The sequence below is a fragment of the Maniola jurtina genome, chromosome 3 (assembly GCF_905333055.1).
Source record: "Maniola jurtina chromosome 3, ilManJurt1.1, whole genome shotgun sequence".
Classification (NCBI taxonomy): domain Eukaryota; kingdom Metazoa; phylum Arthropoda; class Insecta; order Lepidoptera; family Nymphalidae; genus Maniola; species Maniola jurtina.
Window position 1 is genome coordinate 13792703 of NC_060031.1, and position 14250 is coordinate 13806952.

Consider the following 14250-nt stretch of genomic DNA (forward strand, 5'->3'; position numbering starts at 1 on the left):
AAAATTGCGTAAAATAATTGTTTTGTGATTATTTTTTTGTAACCTTCCCGTGATAAGTAGGTGTTATTAGCTGATTGCTACGACGACTGTACGACTTAAAAAAACTTCGCTTGAGTTTTATTACAAAGAGGCATCCGCTCGGGGGCGTCAACGTTTATTTGATCGCACATCAACGTCGCAGATTAGCGATCATACAGTATGGAAATTAAAACAGATTCTTGAATCCATGTAGGGTTGTTTACGAACTGTACAGTCGCTAAGCTGTGTCAACGACCAACATCGACTATTTCCATCGCTTCAGACGATCCTTGCGAGCGATAAAATAAACACAAAGCATAAACACACCATTCCTGGATACCATTCACATTCGCGGAGACTTGCCAAATGTTCCCCCTTAATTATATTAAAACAACACCTTTGTCTTTGCTGTAAGTCGGCAAGTCGGCGCACCATCAATAGGCCTCAAGCACAGAATTGTGAATAGGCTTAGAGGTGGTAATGGCGTTTGAACTCGCCGCTCAGATGTCTATTCAAACATCAGTGCGCATTATCAGAGTGAACTAGAGTGAGAAAACTCTCGGTTTGATCCTGAATCGACGATAATTATGTCAAATATTAGGCTGTGGGTGACATGAAATCCAAGAAAAATCGTGATCGTTTCATAGCCTGCCTAGCGGCAAATGTGGGTAACATTTGACGTCTGCCAGTGACGTCGAAACCTAGACGTTCCCTAACAGTCGCGAACTGTGTCATTATTGTTTAAATAGAATTATTTGTTGCTATTGATATAGGAAGGAATATAGTGTGTTTTCACAGACGATAGAGTATCAGATTAATATTAATAATATGATTTGCGTCGGCTTTGTATTCTACACTATGTTCATTGTTCATTCCATCTTGACCAGCTATTGTCCCAACATTAAAGACAGCAAGCACATATACCATTTCTTTTAAGATATTTAAAATTCTGTGAAGCCTAAAATATCTCTCCCTGTGTGTACTCTTTGATATAATAATAAACATTTTAATCAACCACACTCCCAGTTCCCAATTCTCTGAATCCTTTAAAAATATCTTAATACTCTTCAGTTGTAAGTAAACGGTTTGAATGTAGAAGAAATATTTGATTGATTTAAATCCTTTCAATCATTATTATGTATGCATCTAAGACAAGCTTTCCCTCGATAGACTAGAACGTGATTTTTATTATGAGTACAGAGTTTTTGGCAAAAAACGCAACCGTCCTTTTACGTCTATTCTATAAACTACAGCTAATAAAATATATTCTCTATAATAAAGTTAATGTTAAATACTAGTTATGTACATAAGAAATATAAAAAAAACAAGTCAAAGACAGTAATAATGTTTGTTTATTTATGCAGGCATATTTTTTTGTAAAGCCAAGTTGCGTTTAACATTTGCAGCGCAAACGCCACAGCGGTTTTAATTTGAGATAATCTTTACATTTCTATGTACAAAAGTGTATTATTATATCCAATTTAGCCATCTGCCTTACATGAGGCGTCTCCTATAAGACATATGGCCTACCTCCACTTGAAAGTACCCACAAATGCTTTTATGGTATTGTATAATAGCACATTTCAATATGACATGCACGGGATGTCTCCAGTCCTGACACTCTTATTATGTCATGCGGTACAACTCGTTTTTGCGGCAAAAAAGATTGTACTCGCATATTTTTCCCACACTATAAATAATTTAAAAAAAAAGATTCGCTGCATGCACCGTTTTTATATGTAAGTACAGAAATCCTGCGCAGGTGTATTTATAAGTATACCGACACAACCATTGTCCTAAACCTTAAATAGGTGCAAGCAAAAATAGGTATATCTATTCATTAAAATAGGGGTGAAAATAGGTTAAAATACTTGAATATCTCTAGTAGCTACCTACCGCTTTAGGAGCATCTGTTTGTATAGTCTTCACAATATAATTATTGTAAACTCATATTGTTGTTATCCTAACGGAACCATCTTTATAAGTATGTACTCTCTTTTTTCATGCGTTTCTATAAAGATTGTTAAAGATTTCTTTAAGGTATACTATTTTTGATATTTCAATTAGTAATTAGAGAACTCTGATAAAATTTTAAGTGTGAACTTTAGAGTCAATAAATATAACCAAATGGTCGGTCTATGATCTATATTCTATGTTATATGATCTATATTATTCTTTAACAATACAAGGAAATTGTAAACATAAGATTAAAATTAATCTTTACTTTTAGTAGGAAATAAATTATGTATTACAAAATATCGGTCCAATACATACGCCATGATCAACATCTGTTATAATTTTACAGTTAACATCCTTTTCTCAAACATTCAATCTTAATCCATGCAATAATAACCTTTATTTATATGAAGTGAAGAATAAATCAGTATCCGATTAGTTGAGAATTTTGTTCTTATGAGTGATATCTTAGGATTTTCAATAAGTTAGTGGGTAATCGATTTACCGGCCTATCTATGGGCTAATGTTTTATTGTAAGGTTACAGGGGTTAATTTGAATCGGCTACAAATAGTTTGGCTTACCAGATGGTGTTTATTCTTCTTAAAAAAAATTGGGTTCCTTTGGAGATTGGATTTTTCATGATTATTTTTTATTAACAATAAAATATTTTTATGATGAAAATGATCCTCTCAAGAGCAAAGGATTAGCTATACATTTTTACAGTTTCCATATCGATGGTTCCTAGATGCAGTCTAGAAGCTAGGCATAGATAGATGAATATTAATAAACATAGTGGCTTCTATAGATTTAAATAATTTCTATGGTAGTTGCATTGCATCGTCAGTCGCGATCATTAGATAATGTTTAAACTGACATCAATATCGATCGATCGATCGAGTATCAATTTTTGGTTCTCCTCTTTGGAAACAAAACATCTTCTCTTTATTTATTTTCTGTTTGTAAGAAATTGTAGTATCACTCTTAGTAGCAAACGTTTCAATTCAATTTATTTTTACAAAAATATACTTACAATTTGAAAAACTTATTAAAAAAAATGTCAATTCAAATCTGAAAGGAACCCATGTCCCATTTCAATCAAGGCGTCTTATTTTTTCCGTCAATCTAACGGTACGGACAATTTGACGCAGGTAGATGCGCCCGCGCAGTTACACCCGCCTTCTGGATAGGGTTACATCGTTGCTATGTAATCTCGTGATATTTTTTGTTTTTTTTTTAGGGTTCCGTAATTTCAGTGAAAAGTGGAACCCTTATAAGATTTCGTTATCTGTTTGTCTATACCTTTTTCGCATATTTCAAAACCCATCTAGGGAATCAACATCTATATAGGGTACTTCCCCTTGACCTAGAATCATGATAAGGTAGCTAGCAATGTCTTATAGCAAGAGTGAAGAGAAAAATCCAAAAAGCGTGGATTAATGGTCCTTAGTATGTATTAGTAACATCACAAAAAGTGTCATTTCTTGTACAATGGTACGGAACTCTTCGTGTGCGAGTCTAACTCGCACTTGGCCAATTTTTTTTTCTTTTAATTCCAGCATTCATTTACCACTCTTGGCTCTTGCAGCTTTTTGCGCATATGTTCATTCAATCAGACCTTTTTATTAGAAGTTTCGTACTGTACCATGTTATTTTACATGTAACTCTAGATTTAATTTGATACGATATTGAAGCAATCGCATGCTGCATGCTGCACGTTTTACTTACCTACCAAACAGATTGGTTGACGGATTATAGCGAATGAAGCTTGTGTTCCTTGGGCACAGTAAACGTTTTAGATATTGGGATTTGGGATACCAAAAATAGTCGATGGCCAACAATGTTTTCATAGATGCATAGAAATCCAGTGAAAGCATTAGACCGTTAAACTCTTTTTACTTATTATATGTAAGGCCTCATTCGCACGAGAGCTTTTTTAACGTCCGTTAAAAAAGCGTTCAAATATGTAGAACAAATGCATTCCCAAGTATCTGTTCACACGTCATCGCTTTTTTAACGCGCACTTTGTATTATTATTATCAGCGCAACGCCGGGTTTTAACGCAACGCTTTTTTAACGCTCGTGCGAATTATTGCTAATAGTATTTTATATGTATTTTGACATTATTGATATGGGTGAATCCCGAAAAAAATAATATTTGAATTTGAAATATGTAACACATTATGTAGTTATTTAAGACTGTAACCGCGCGTGGTAAAGCGCCCAACCAACTAAACAAAAATGAAAATGCCCTGATCCTTTGCCGTACTAAGGCAGTAATTATATGACAGTATAAAATAGTATATTTCATTACAAGTGCGGAAAGGCTGTCATTGCAAAGAGTTCCGACAAATGTCCACCCGAGCCGAGGCGTAGCTGAAGGCGAGGGTTGACAGTCGGAACGAGTTGCAATGACGGTTCCGCAAGTGTACTGAACGACTATTTTTAATACAGTTGCGAAAAAATGAAGCAATTTAATAAAATAATAAAAACACAATAAACTCAACTAACTTAATTTAATTTAATTTAAAACAACTTTATTGTTAATAGATATAAAAAACTAGGGTCGAAATTACTCATTTTAGACAACCAACAACAAAACTCGCAAAGAAAATTTCTGAAAAATCGCGCCAACCGTAGAATATAAGCAGAGTTTTTTTTTTCTTCACCCATTCTGGTAGGCAAAGGGAACTATGCCCATACAGCCAAGTCTTCAGTAGAAGTTTTTTATTGATATGAAATGAAAATGAAATTTAATGAGATGAAATGAAATGAAACCTAACCAAACTCATTCAATCAAATCATTAAATCTGATATTGAAACAAATTAGTAGCTTCTTATTAGAAATACGTATTTGCATGAATCATAAAAACTTCTATGAATTTTTTTAGTAAAAACTTCATGGTTGGTTTTTCTTTTTAATATTTTGACAGTTGGGAAAGAAAAAGCACGAGTGCGGGAAAGGTAAAGAAAAAGCACGATTATGTAATAGCCCACATCCCGAACGCTATACGTCCCTGCAATACGCCACTTTTTGAGCAACTGTATTAAAAAGAAATGAAACAATAGGACCCGTCGAGCGCCATTGTCTAGAATTCGGTGAAAGTAAAAGTTTTAACAGGGCTCTCTCCGTCACTTGCTTCATACAATCGTAGTTCCAATTTCATTTGAATATCAAGCAACCAAAGTCCATGAAATTTTGCAGACATATTCTAGAAACTAATATCTGTATCTGTGGTGTTTTAGATTTTTCTAAAAATATGTAGTTTTAAAATTACAGGGGCTCAAAGATTTGTATGTAAATTTTTAAGACCGCGTAACTTTGAAACCGAATATTTTAACAGAAATCTGGAAAACCACAGACATAGACATAGTTTCTAGAGTATGTCTGCAAAATTTCATGGACTTTGGTTGCTTAATATTCAAATGAAAATGGAACTACGTTTGTATGAAGCGAGTGACGGAGAGACCCCTCTTAAAAATATTTAGTAGGTGTAATATTGCTGGGCGATTCTCCGCTCAAAGGAAGAAAGAAAGAAAAGATCGCTGAACAGAATAGCATGATGGAAGAAAAAAACAAAAATCTGGTTCTCAATTTGCCCAACAAAACTGAGGAACCGTTTCTTATATCTCTTTGTGTTTTAAGAAAGGCACTCTTTAAATGTCACTGATCACGAAACAAAGTGCTTTACATACTATTGTCTTGTTCTAATATTGTTTTGTTGTAAAAATTGCCTGTAGCGGTTGAATTATTATTTTAACGGTGGACACATTTTTTGTGAATTTTGTAAAAAATCCGTGATACTAATCACCAGTGCCTTAAGGTACTTAGGTAACTTAAGACATTGATTGATCTACGGATCAACCAATGCCTTAAGTTCTGAAGCTTAATTTATGAATTTTATGTGCATGAAATACTTACTTTTCGATAACTTTCTGTAAAATCATAATAATTACACGATGTGTATATTATATTATTAACTTAAACAAATGCAAGTTGCATTAGAATTAGCAAAAAATGGACTGAAAAGATAAAGTTATTATTTTTGAGATATTCAACTATTTTCAACAAAAAATGACACTCTGCCAATACATATCACAAATATTTATGTACCTACTTACAATTACAAGTAGATTATTTTAGGTTTGGGTGAAATGTAACAACGACAAGAAAATACAAAAGAGTGATATTTCATCAAGGGTGCTAAAAATGGAGTAAGTTTTCGTTGTAAATGAATCCCACCACAAAACACAATAGAAGCAGCTTCCATTCCAGTGGATCGATGTTCCGTGCAAGTTGGAAGTGACAGCGACATGCGACACGCGGGATGCGCGCGCGCACGCAGGGTGCAATCCAGATTTAGAACTCTGTTAGTAATTTGATGTGTGAAATGAAAAAGAAGCGGTTATTCGGTTACAAAGATGTTGCTATGTGGCTGCCGAACTTGATATTATGCGGTATACCTATCGTTAATAGATTTGTTAAAGTAGGAGATGATGCCCGCGACTTTGCCCGCGTTGATTTAGGTTTTTAAAAATCCCATGAGAACTCTTTGATTGACCGGGATAAAAAGTATCCTATCCTTCTCCAGGATTCGAGGTATCTCTGTACCAAACATCAAAATCGGTTCAACTGTTGGGCGGTGAAAAGCTAGCAGACAGACAGACAGTCAGACAATGTTAATAATATTAGAATGGGTAATAAGCATTAAAAAAAAGTATATTTTTCCATAATAGGTTTGTGCTTGAAGGAAATTGGTAATGTTCAGAATGGAAAATGTCCGAAAGAAAAAGAAAGTTTTTAATACTTGATTGATGGTAGAGCATTTCATATCATCCCAACCAATGCAACTAAGATGCAATGCAATTAAGGTGTTAATAAAAAAACCCTTGCTTTTATATATAGTATAGAAATAACGGACAAATATGAAATGTGCCCAGAATTTCGAAAAGTTCCTTAGACCAATATAAAATTTTAGAAACTGCTAAAATAAAATAAAGTAAAGTAATTAGTCTCATGTGCCCTAATATTATAACTAGGTAAGTACGTATTGTTGTGTTAGCCCAGGTCTATTTAACCAAACAAAGATAACCAGCGCGAAACCCATTGCAAGTGTGAGTAACGAGCGTTAATAAGGATGCGTCGATTGTGCGGATACTTTACTATTAATTAGTAAATTCATCTTAACTATACTGGTTAATTACCGGAAGTGGTGTATAGTTGATGATAGGACTGATAAAGTTAAATGCGGCCTTATGCCTACCATGTTGTAATAGTTAAAATCTGTAGATATAAAAATGTAAGACCAAAATAAACAGTCCACTATCTATGCGCCTAGAAAAATAGGTAGTAGGTATAGCGTTTTATTATACTCGTATTAATTTTTTGTATAAATCATTGTAAAAATGGAAATATGACCCACATTTTAATGACACGAACGAACAATCGCATGATGACTAACTTCTGTTTCTTATTGGACGTAATCGCATTACCTAAGTTTTTTTTTATAGACTAGCGCTTGTCTGCAATCAGACTTACTAGCAAGTGATGATGCAGCCAAAGATGGAGCGCGCTTGCCTAGAAGTTGCCTATTCATTCTTGACTTGAAGGTACCCATATTAAAAGTGCAACATAAAAACTCCTGACTCTCTGGCTGACTCATCAATGTCTAGCCCCAAGTCCTTGGGCCTAGAAAGCAGAAAGCTGGCACACTCCTTTTATAACGTAGACAAGAAATAAGGCCGCATTTTTCAAAATTCCCACGAATATCGGGGATTAAAACGAGCGAAGCCGCGTTTTGTTAGCACATACCTAATACCTATAATATTATAAAAATCCAGGTAACGTTCACAAAAGGGAAACTCGTCGAACGATGCATCCCACACATACTGTTTCATACTAAATTACGTAAACGTTCAAATAAAAAGTTCCAAGTTTCAATGTGACATAAATTACCAAGAACGTAACAATACGAAAATAGGTCACAGTACTTATAGGGGTCCCTTAAAACGAGATACGTTGAGATATCGGCCACGTGCGCTCAGTGTATGCGTAATGCGTACAGCAGTAGAATCACAATGAGCCCTATGTTTGTTGTATACTAACTGGTGCCCGCGACTTCGTTCCCGTGGATATAGATTGGATTGGATTAGAGGAAATCTCTGTTTAGAGATAAGCATTTCCAATGTAATTTAATTTATTATAACTTTGTAACTACAAATTTGGTACATGAAAAAAATAATTTTAAAAATCCCGTGCAAACTCGTTGAATTTCCGGGATAATAAGTAGTATATGTGCTAATCCAGGGTATAATTATCTATCTCCATTCTAAACAGTCATACCCGTTCTGTGGTTTTTGCGTGAAACACATCCGTACATACATACAAACTTTCGCGTATATAACATTAGTAGGAGACAATCGAGTTTACTATACACCTCCTACCTATAAATGGCAGTGTAGGGAACGTGCGCGATTTAATAATATTTTACTTCTCGGAACATCCAATTCATAGAGTTCGTTAAATATAACCCAGTTGTGATAGCCTAGTGGTTAAGAAGTCGGTTGGCAGTTCGAGAATGCGCGGTTTGATCCTGTGTATCTACCTACCTCAAACTTTTCGGAGTTATGTGCGTACCTACTGCCTTTTAGCAATTAAATATTACCTGCTTTAATAGTGAAGGAAAACGTGAAAACCTGCATCTCTGAGAGATCTCAGCCAGCGTGGTGAACTATGGCGTAAACTCGAATGGCGAATCAAGTTATTAGAGTGTTGGCAGTTGTTAGTTTTTTCTGTTTTTTTTCAACAGATAGTACTTACTGACTAAGAATAGAAATATATGGCTTGTGGCGTATCAGATATACTCGTATTCATGAAATATGTGAGCCTAACGTCATACCATGAAAACGGGTAGTAAAATATAATTAATCCAAGAAGGCGCTAATTTTCCTAAGTCGTGAGGCTAGACGCTCTTTTCTATTCAGTTAACTACAATGAAGCTATTATGTCAGGCGTACCGTAAATCTTATAACCTTCGAATCCCAGGAAAACTGAAGCCTATATTATCGGCACGCAAGGCGACGTAATTACGAAGATTGCGACTCGTTACGCCTTACATTATATTAAATTACAACTCAATTTAGCTTTTATTACCCTATAAACTATATAAGTGAGTTAGGTGTTGAGACTAGGTGATTACCAATTTAGGGTTATTTATCAAAATAATAATACAATGGCATCGATTCTGAGGTTTTTTTTTTTGGAAATGATGGAAAATCATTTAAAATTAGTGTAATAACTAGTGCTATTTTTAACCCCCGACCCAAAAAGAGGGGTGTTATAAGTTTGGCGTGTGTATCTGTGTATCTGTGTGTCTGTGTATCTGTGTATCTGTGTATCTGTCTGTGGCATCGTAGCGCCTAAACGAATGAACCGATTTTAATTTAGTTTTTGTTGTTTGAAAGGTGGCTTGATCGAGAGTGTTCTTAGCTATAATCTAAAAAAATTGGTTCAGCCGTTTAAGAGTTATCAGCTCTTTTCTAGTTTTCTTGTAGAAAAGAAGGTTAGATAACCGTTAGGTTCATAATATTATGTCAATAGACAAATGTCAAGCTGTCAAGATGGACGTTGCCTAAATACCTAATTATTTATTTGAAAATGATGTTTTGGAAAACTCAAATACTTTGGATCGTCGGGGGTGTTATAAATTTTTAATTTACACTTGTTAAAAACTACAACTATTGAGTTTTGACAGCTTTCAATAAATTAAGTTTATCTTTCCTTATCTTATTACACTGATAAGAAAAAGATGCTCTAAAATTTGGTTCAGAATTAACGTAGGGCTGTACCAATATTAAGGATTGCAATTTTTATAAGGATTAGGTGCAAGCTTAGGGCCAACCTCCAGTTGTATGAGTTGTAAGCATTTTCATTTTCAATCTTAATAAAAGCTCGGCGTTACTTTGACAAATATAAAATTCTTAAAATAATAATGTGCGATATTAAATGGAATGAAATCATTACATTTTGTCATTATCCTAAGATGAAATCATTATATTTTGTCACTTTGACAAACAACGTTATACCTATTTATTCTTTTCCGCAGTAAAAAAACTCGCATAAATTTTCATCTCTAGGAACCCTGCTCGAACTCATTAAGCCAAGAAGGAAATAATGTCTTGTTAAATTTAAGCAATATACCTATCTAATACATAATTACATATATTCTAACAATGTAAGTAGATTTAAAGTGGTCATTTTTTACAAGGTATGATATTTTGGTTTAGACATGACCTCACTGGCACGTTTTTGCTAGGTTTATTCTAATGACAATTATCAGGCCATTAAGAGGGCTCTTTCCGGCACTCGTTTCATACAATCGTAGTTCCAATTTCATTTATTAAGCAACCAAAGTCCATGAAATTTTGCACACATATTCTAGAAACTAATATCTATGTCTGTGGTTTTCCAGATTTGTGTTAAAATATTCGGTTTCAAAGTTAAACGGTCTTAAAAATTTTCATATAAATCTTTGAGTCCCTGTAATTTTAAAACTACATATTTTTAGAAAAATCTAAAACACCACAGACACAGATATTAGTTTCTAGAATATGACTGCAAAATTTCATGGACTTTGGTTGCTTAATATTCAAATGAAATTGGAACTACGATTGTATGAAACGAGTGACGGAGAGAGCCCTGTTAATGCAACGATATTCACCTAAGGTTGCATTGAGAGAGGTGCTTGAGTCACGTCATGATGTCACTGCGACCTGACCGGCACGTCACTGCACTACGTATGAAACATGCACCTATTAGGTACTTTACAAAGAAATCTCTCCAGTCGACCTTCCAGTCGCAGTGGTAAGCTCTATGGTCTTATTAGTGGGAGGTCCCGGGTTCGATTTCTGACAGGGTTTGGAGTTTTATAATTTCTAAATCACTGGTCTGGTCTGGTGGGTGGCTTCGGCCGTGGCTAGTTACCGCCCTACCGGCAAACCCGCGGCGCCAAGCAATTTAGCGTTCCGGTAGGTACGATGCCGATCCGGTACGAAGTAACTGCTCTCGAATATTAATAATAACCTAACGCTACTTAGCTCTAGTGAGCAAGTAGTATTTAAGGCTGATTAGTTACATTACATTTCGGATTAAGCTTTATTTCGGTTCTCGGTCTGATCAGATATTATTTTTAAGTCTTACTATCGCTAGATGCGACAAACTGACAGACTATCACAATATTATTTATTATGTAGAGAAGATGTGTATTTTTTCCAGTACATATAATATATGCAGTTATTTATCAATTAGTGCAGACCTTAGGTAGGCATGTCTACAACGTCAGAAGCCATTTAAGGTAAAGTGACGTAGCATTAGAATAGTTATGCGAGCTAGGGGTCATTGTGTACCGTTGTCTTATTACGCATTACAACAATTATTATACCCATTCTAGATAGCTCGTTTTTTAGAGTTCCGTATCTCAAAAATAAAAAAGGAACCCTTTATAGGATCACTTCGTTGTCTGCCTGTTTGTGAAAACCCTTTTTTTCAGGAATGCGTGAAGGTTTTAAAGTTGAAATTAAAACGAAATACTCAGAACTCGAAATAATCAGGTCTACATTCCCTTGGAGATGTGAAAAAATCAAACTCCTAAGTCAGCGCAATCAAAAGATAGGCCATTTATGGCGCATATTTTGACACTCGCAATTGAATCAAAACCTATAGGGTACTTCCCGTTGACCCTAAAGTCATGGGTAAGAAGCAATTTCTAATAAATCCACAAACCATTGTAGTTATATAACATGCGATTACAAACTTTTATTTTAGTTGAAGATAGTAATTAATTTATGCAACAAAGTAATTACACGTATCCTTTACGTACGGAACTATCGATGCGTGAGTCCTACTCGCACTTGACTGGTTTTTTCTTTACCAGTTACCATAATAAGGTATGTGTTAAACTATATTTCGTTGTGGAAATATACACTATCGCTTGTTTATTTTTCCATTGACATGGTAGCAAGCATTTTTAACCCCCGACCCAAAAAGAGGGGTGTTATAAGTTTGACATGTGTATCTGTGTATCTGTGTGTCTGTGTATCTGTGTATCTGTCTGTGGCACCGTAGCGCCTAAACTAATGAACCGATTTTAATTTAGTTTTTTATGTTTGAAAGGTGGCTTGATCGAGAGTGTTCTTAGCTATAATCCAAGAAAATCGGTTCAGCCGTTTGAAAGTTATCAGCTCTTTTCTAGTTACTGTAACCTTCACTTGTCGGGGGTGTTATAAATTTTTAATTTACACTTGTTACTATTCACCCTAGTTCTAATAGAACACAAACTGACAGGGTTTATTTAATTAATTTTAATTAATATATTCTTAGATGTTTAATATATATTAACTTTAATTACCTTTCTAACCTTTTATATAAATAAAAAGTGCATTTACGCATTTTATGAAAAAAAATTGTAGTGCCGTCTTTTTATTGAGATACGAACCGTTAGAGCACAGCTATCCTCTCTGGCTTAAAGTTCAGGTTTCGCATCCATTTCAAGTTTCGTGTGATAGTCTCGTATATAGGGTGACTGGTGAGTAATCCTTACGTTCATCACTTCTACGTAAGTTGGACTTCAAATATGTAGATTTAAATAACCCTGTTTTAAAGGCAAATTGGAGAGCGTTGACATGCGATTCAAATTAACAATTTAGTAGCACAACACGCGACGTTTGCCCACAGGCTTTCAAAGTAAAGTCTGAAAGCAAGCTTTGTGCCTTAGATCGCGTGCTCATACAGAAAGGCTCTTGGTCTCCAAGGAATCTGAATACATAATAGGTATTTACCCCTCAAAAGCTTTAAAGTTGCAACTGTAACACAAAACATAAGAATTTAAAGTGGGCCGCACAATAGGCACAATTTTTTTATTTATTAAAAAAACAATAGAAGTGACGTGGGCACGATTTTTTGAAACATCCTGATGACGAAGGATGTACCTATAGGTAACATCAGAAACTATACATTAGTTTAGGATAAAACTTTCAAATATTTTCAAAGTTTTTATTTATAGGTACTTATAGAGAGAATGAAAGTTGTATGATTTATAATTTTTAATGTAATCGTACTAATTGTTTTTTTTTTTTTAATTGTTTAAGTATTAGATCTTTTAACAGCTAGGTCCTGCTTCTAACTGTGATGACTAAAGACATCCACGAGCAAGACATAAACCAACACTTTAGTAGAATGTAAATTAGCTTATTAGCAAAGCTTTTAACAGCTAAGTTGTGCAGCTTACTGTCAACTGTCTATATATGTATGTTATGTAATAAATGAAGTGAACAACGAAAGTTTCCAATGTGCGCTGAACTTAAGCAACGCAGTCAAACAAACAGATAGTGCTGTACGATAATGGTCACGGCGAGCTTACAAATTACTACCCCTGTAGCACATGAGTACCTGTAGCAAGCGTAGCGGCCCGCTTTCCAAGTTCCGTAGATGGCAGAATAGAATCTATGTCCTAACGTCAGTTACGTACGCACCACGCCGCCGAACGCACGTGTCTACTGCTAACCATAAACGACCTCCCTTGATTTTATACGTACATCGTATTTAATTACGTTCCGTGTCAACGCGCCCGCTTTATGCGCTTTCGTACTAAAACAGGGACAATAATTGTATTGTATAATACGATAGAAATTTGTTAAACGTGTATTCGGTACACCTTATTGTAATGAACGTCCTAAAATCCCAAAAGCAGGTAGATCTTTTGAACCGGTGAACAAAGTTTAAAGTTAACGGTTGTTCTTGGATAATGTTAGTGTGGTGTACCTGAAAAGGTGATGAAGGATTGGTCCAATCAGGGTGGAGGAAAGTCGTCAAAATTAGCTCCTACTCGGAACTCGGTGCGCCGGCGTTGCCCCGAGGGGCTCGCCGCCGCCAGTTCATCAAGGGCTGGAAGAAGACTATGGGAGTCATCTCTAAGACGTTTGGCGTCGTATTCAGTCTGTGAGTACATTTTTGAGTGAAAATTTTGTAAGGCGCGTTGGGCGATTTTGGGATGGGTAAAAACTTCAGCGTTGCTATAGTGCCTAGTGGTTAAGACGTCTGCCTTCTTTTCGAGGTCGGGGGTTTGATCTCGGGCACGCACCTCTAACTTGTTGCGTTTTAAGCATTTATGGCACTTGCTTTAACGGTGAAGGCAAGCATTGTGAGGAAACCAGCATGCCTGAGAGTTCTCCATAATGTTCTCAAAGGTGGTTAAAGTCTGTCAATCCGTAGAGTAGGTTTT

General features: G+C 35.3%; 1 protein-coding gene across 8 annotated transcripts in view; it reads left to right on the plus strand.

The window, feature by feature from the left end:
* The window catches only part of LOC123881104 (E3 ubiquitin-protein ligase HECW2), a 128351-nt gene that overhangs the window by 75647 nt on the left and 38454 nt on the right, over positions 1 to 14250 (plus strand). Inside the window, exon 1 of one of the 8 annotated variants that reach the window (XM_045929680.1) lies at positions 13476 to 13967. The exons of the other annotated variants lie outside the window; for them this stretch is intronic. Coding sequence (XP_045785636.1) covers positions 13927 to 13967 — 41 coding nt within the window. The 5' untranslated portion in view covers positions 13476 to 13926. Of the gene's footprint in view, positions 1 to 13475; positions 13968 to 14250 lie in introns of those variants that run through there. 8 annotated transcript variants of the gene reach the window in all.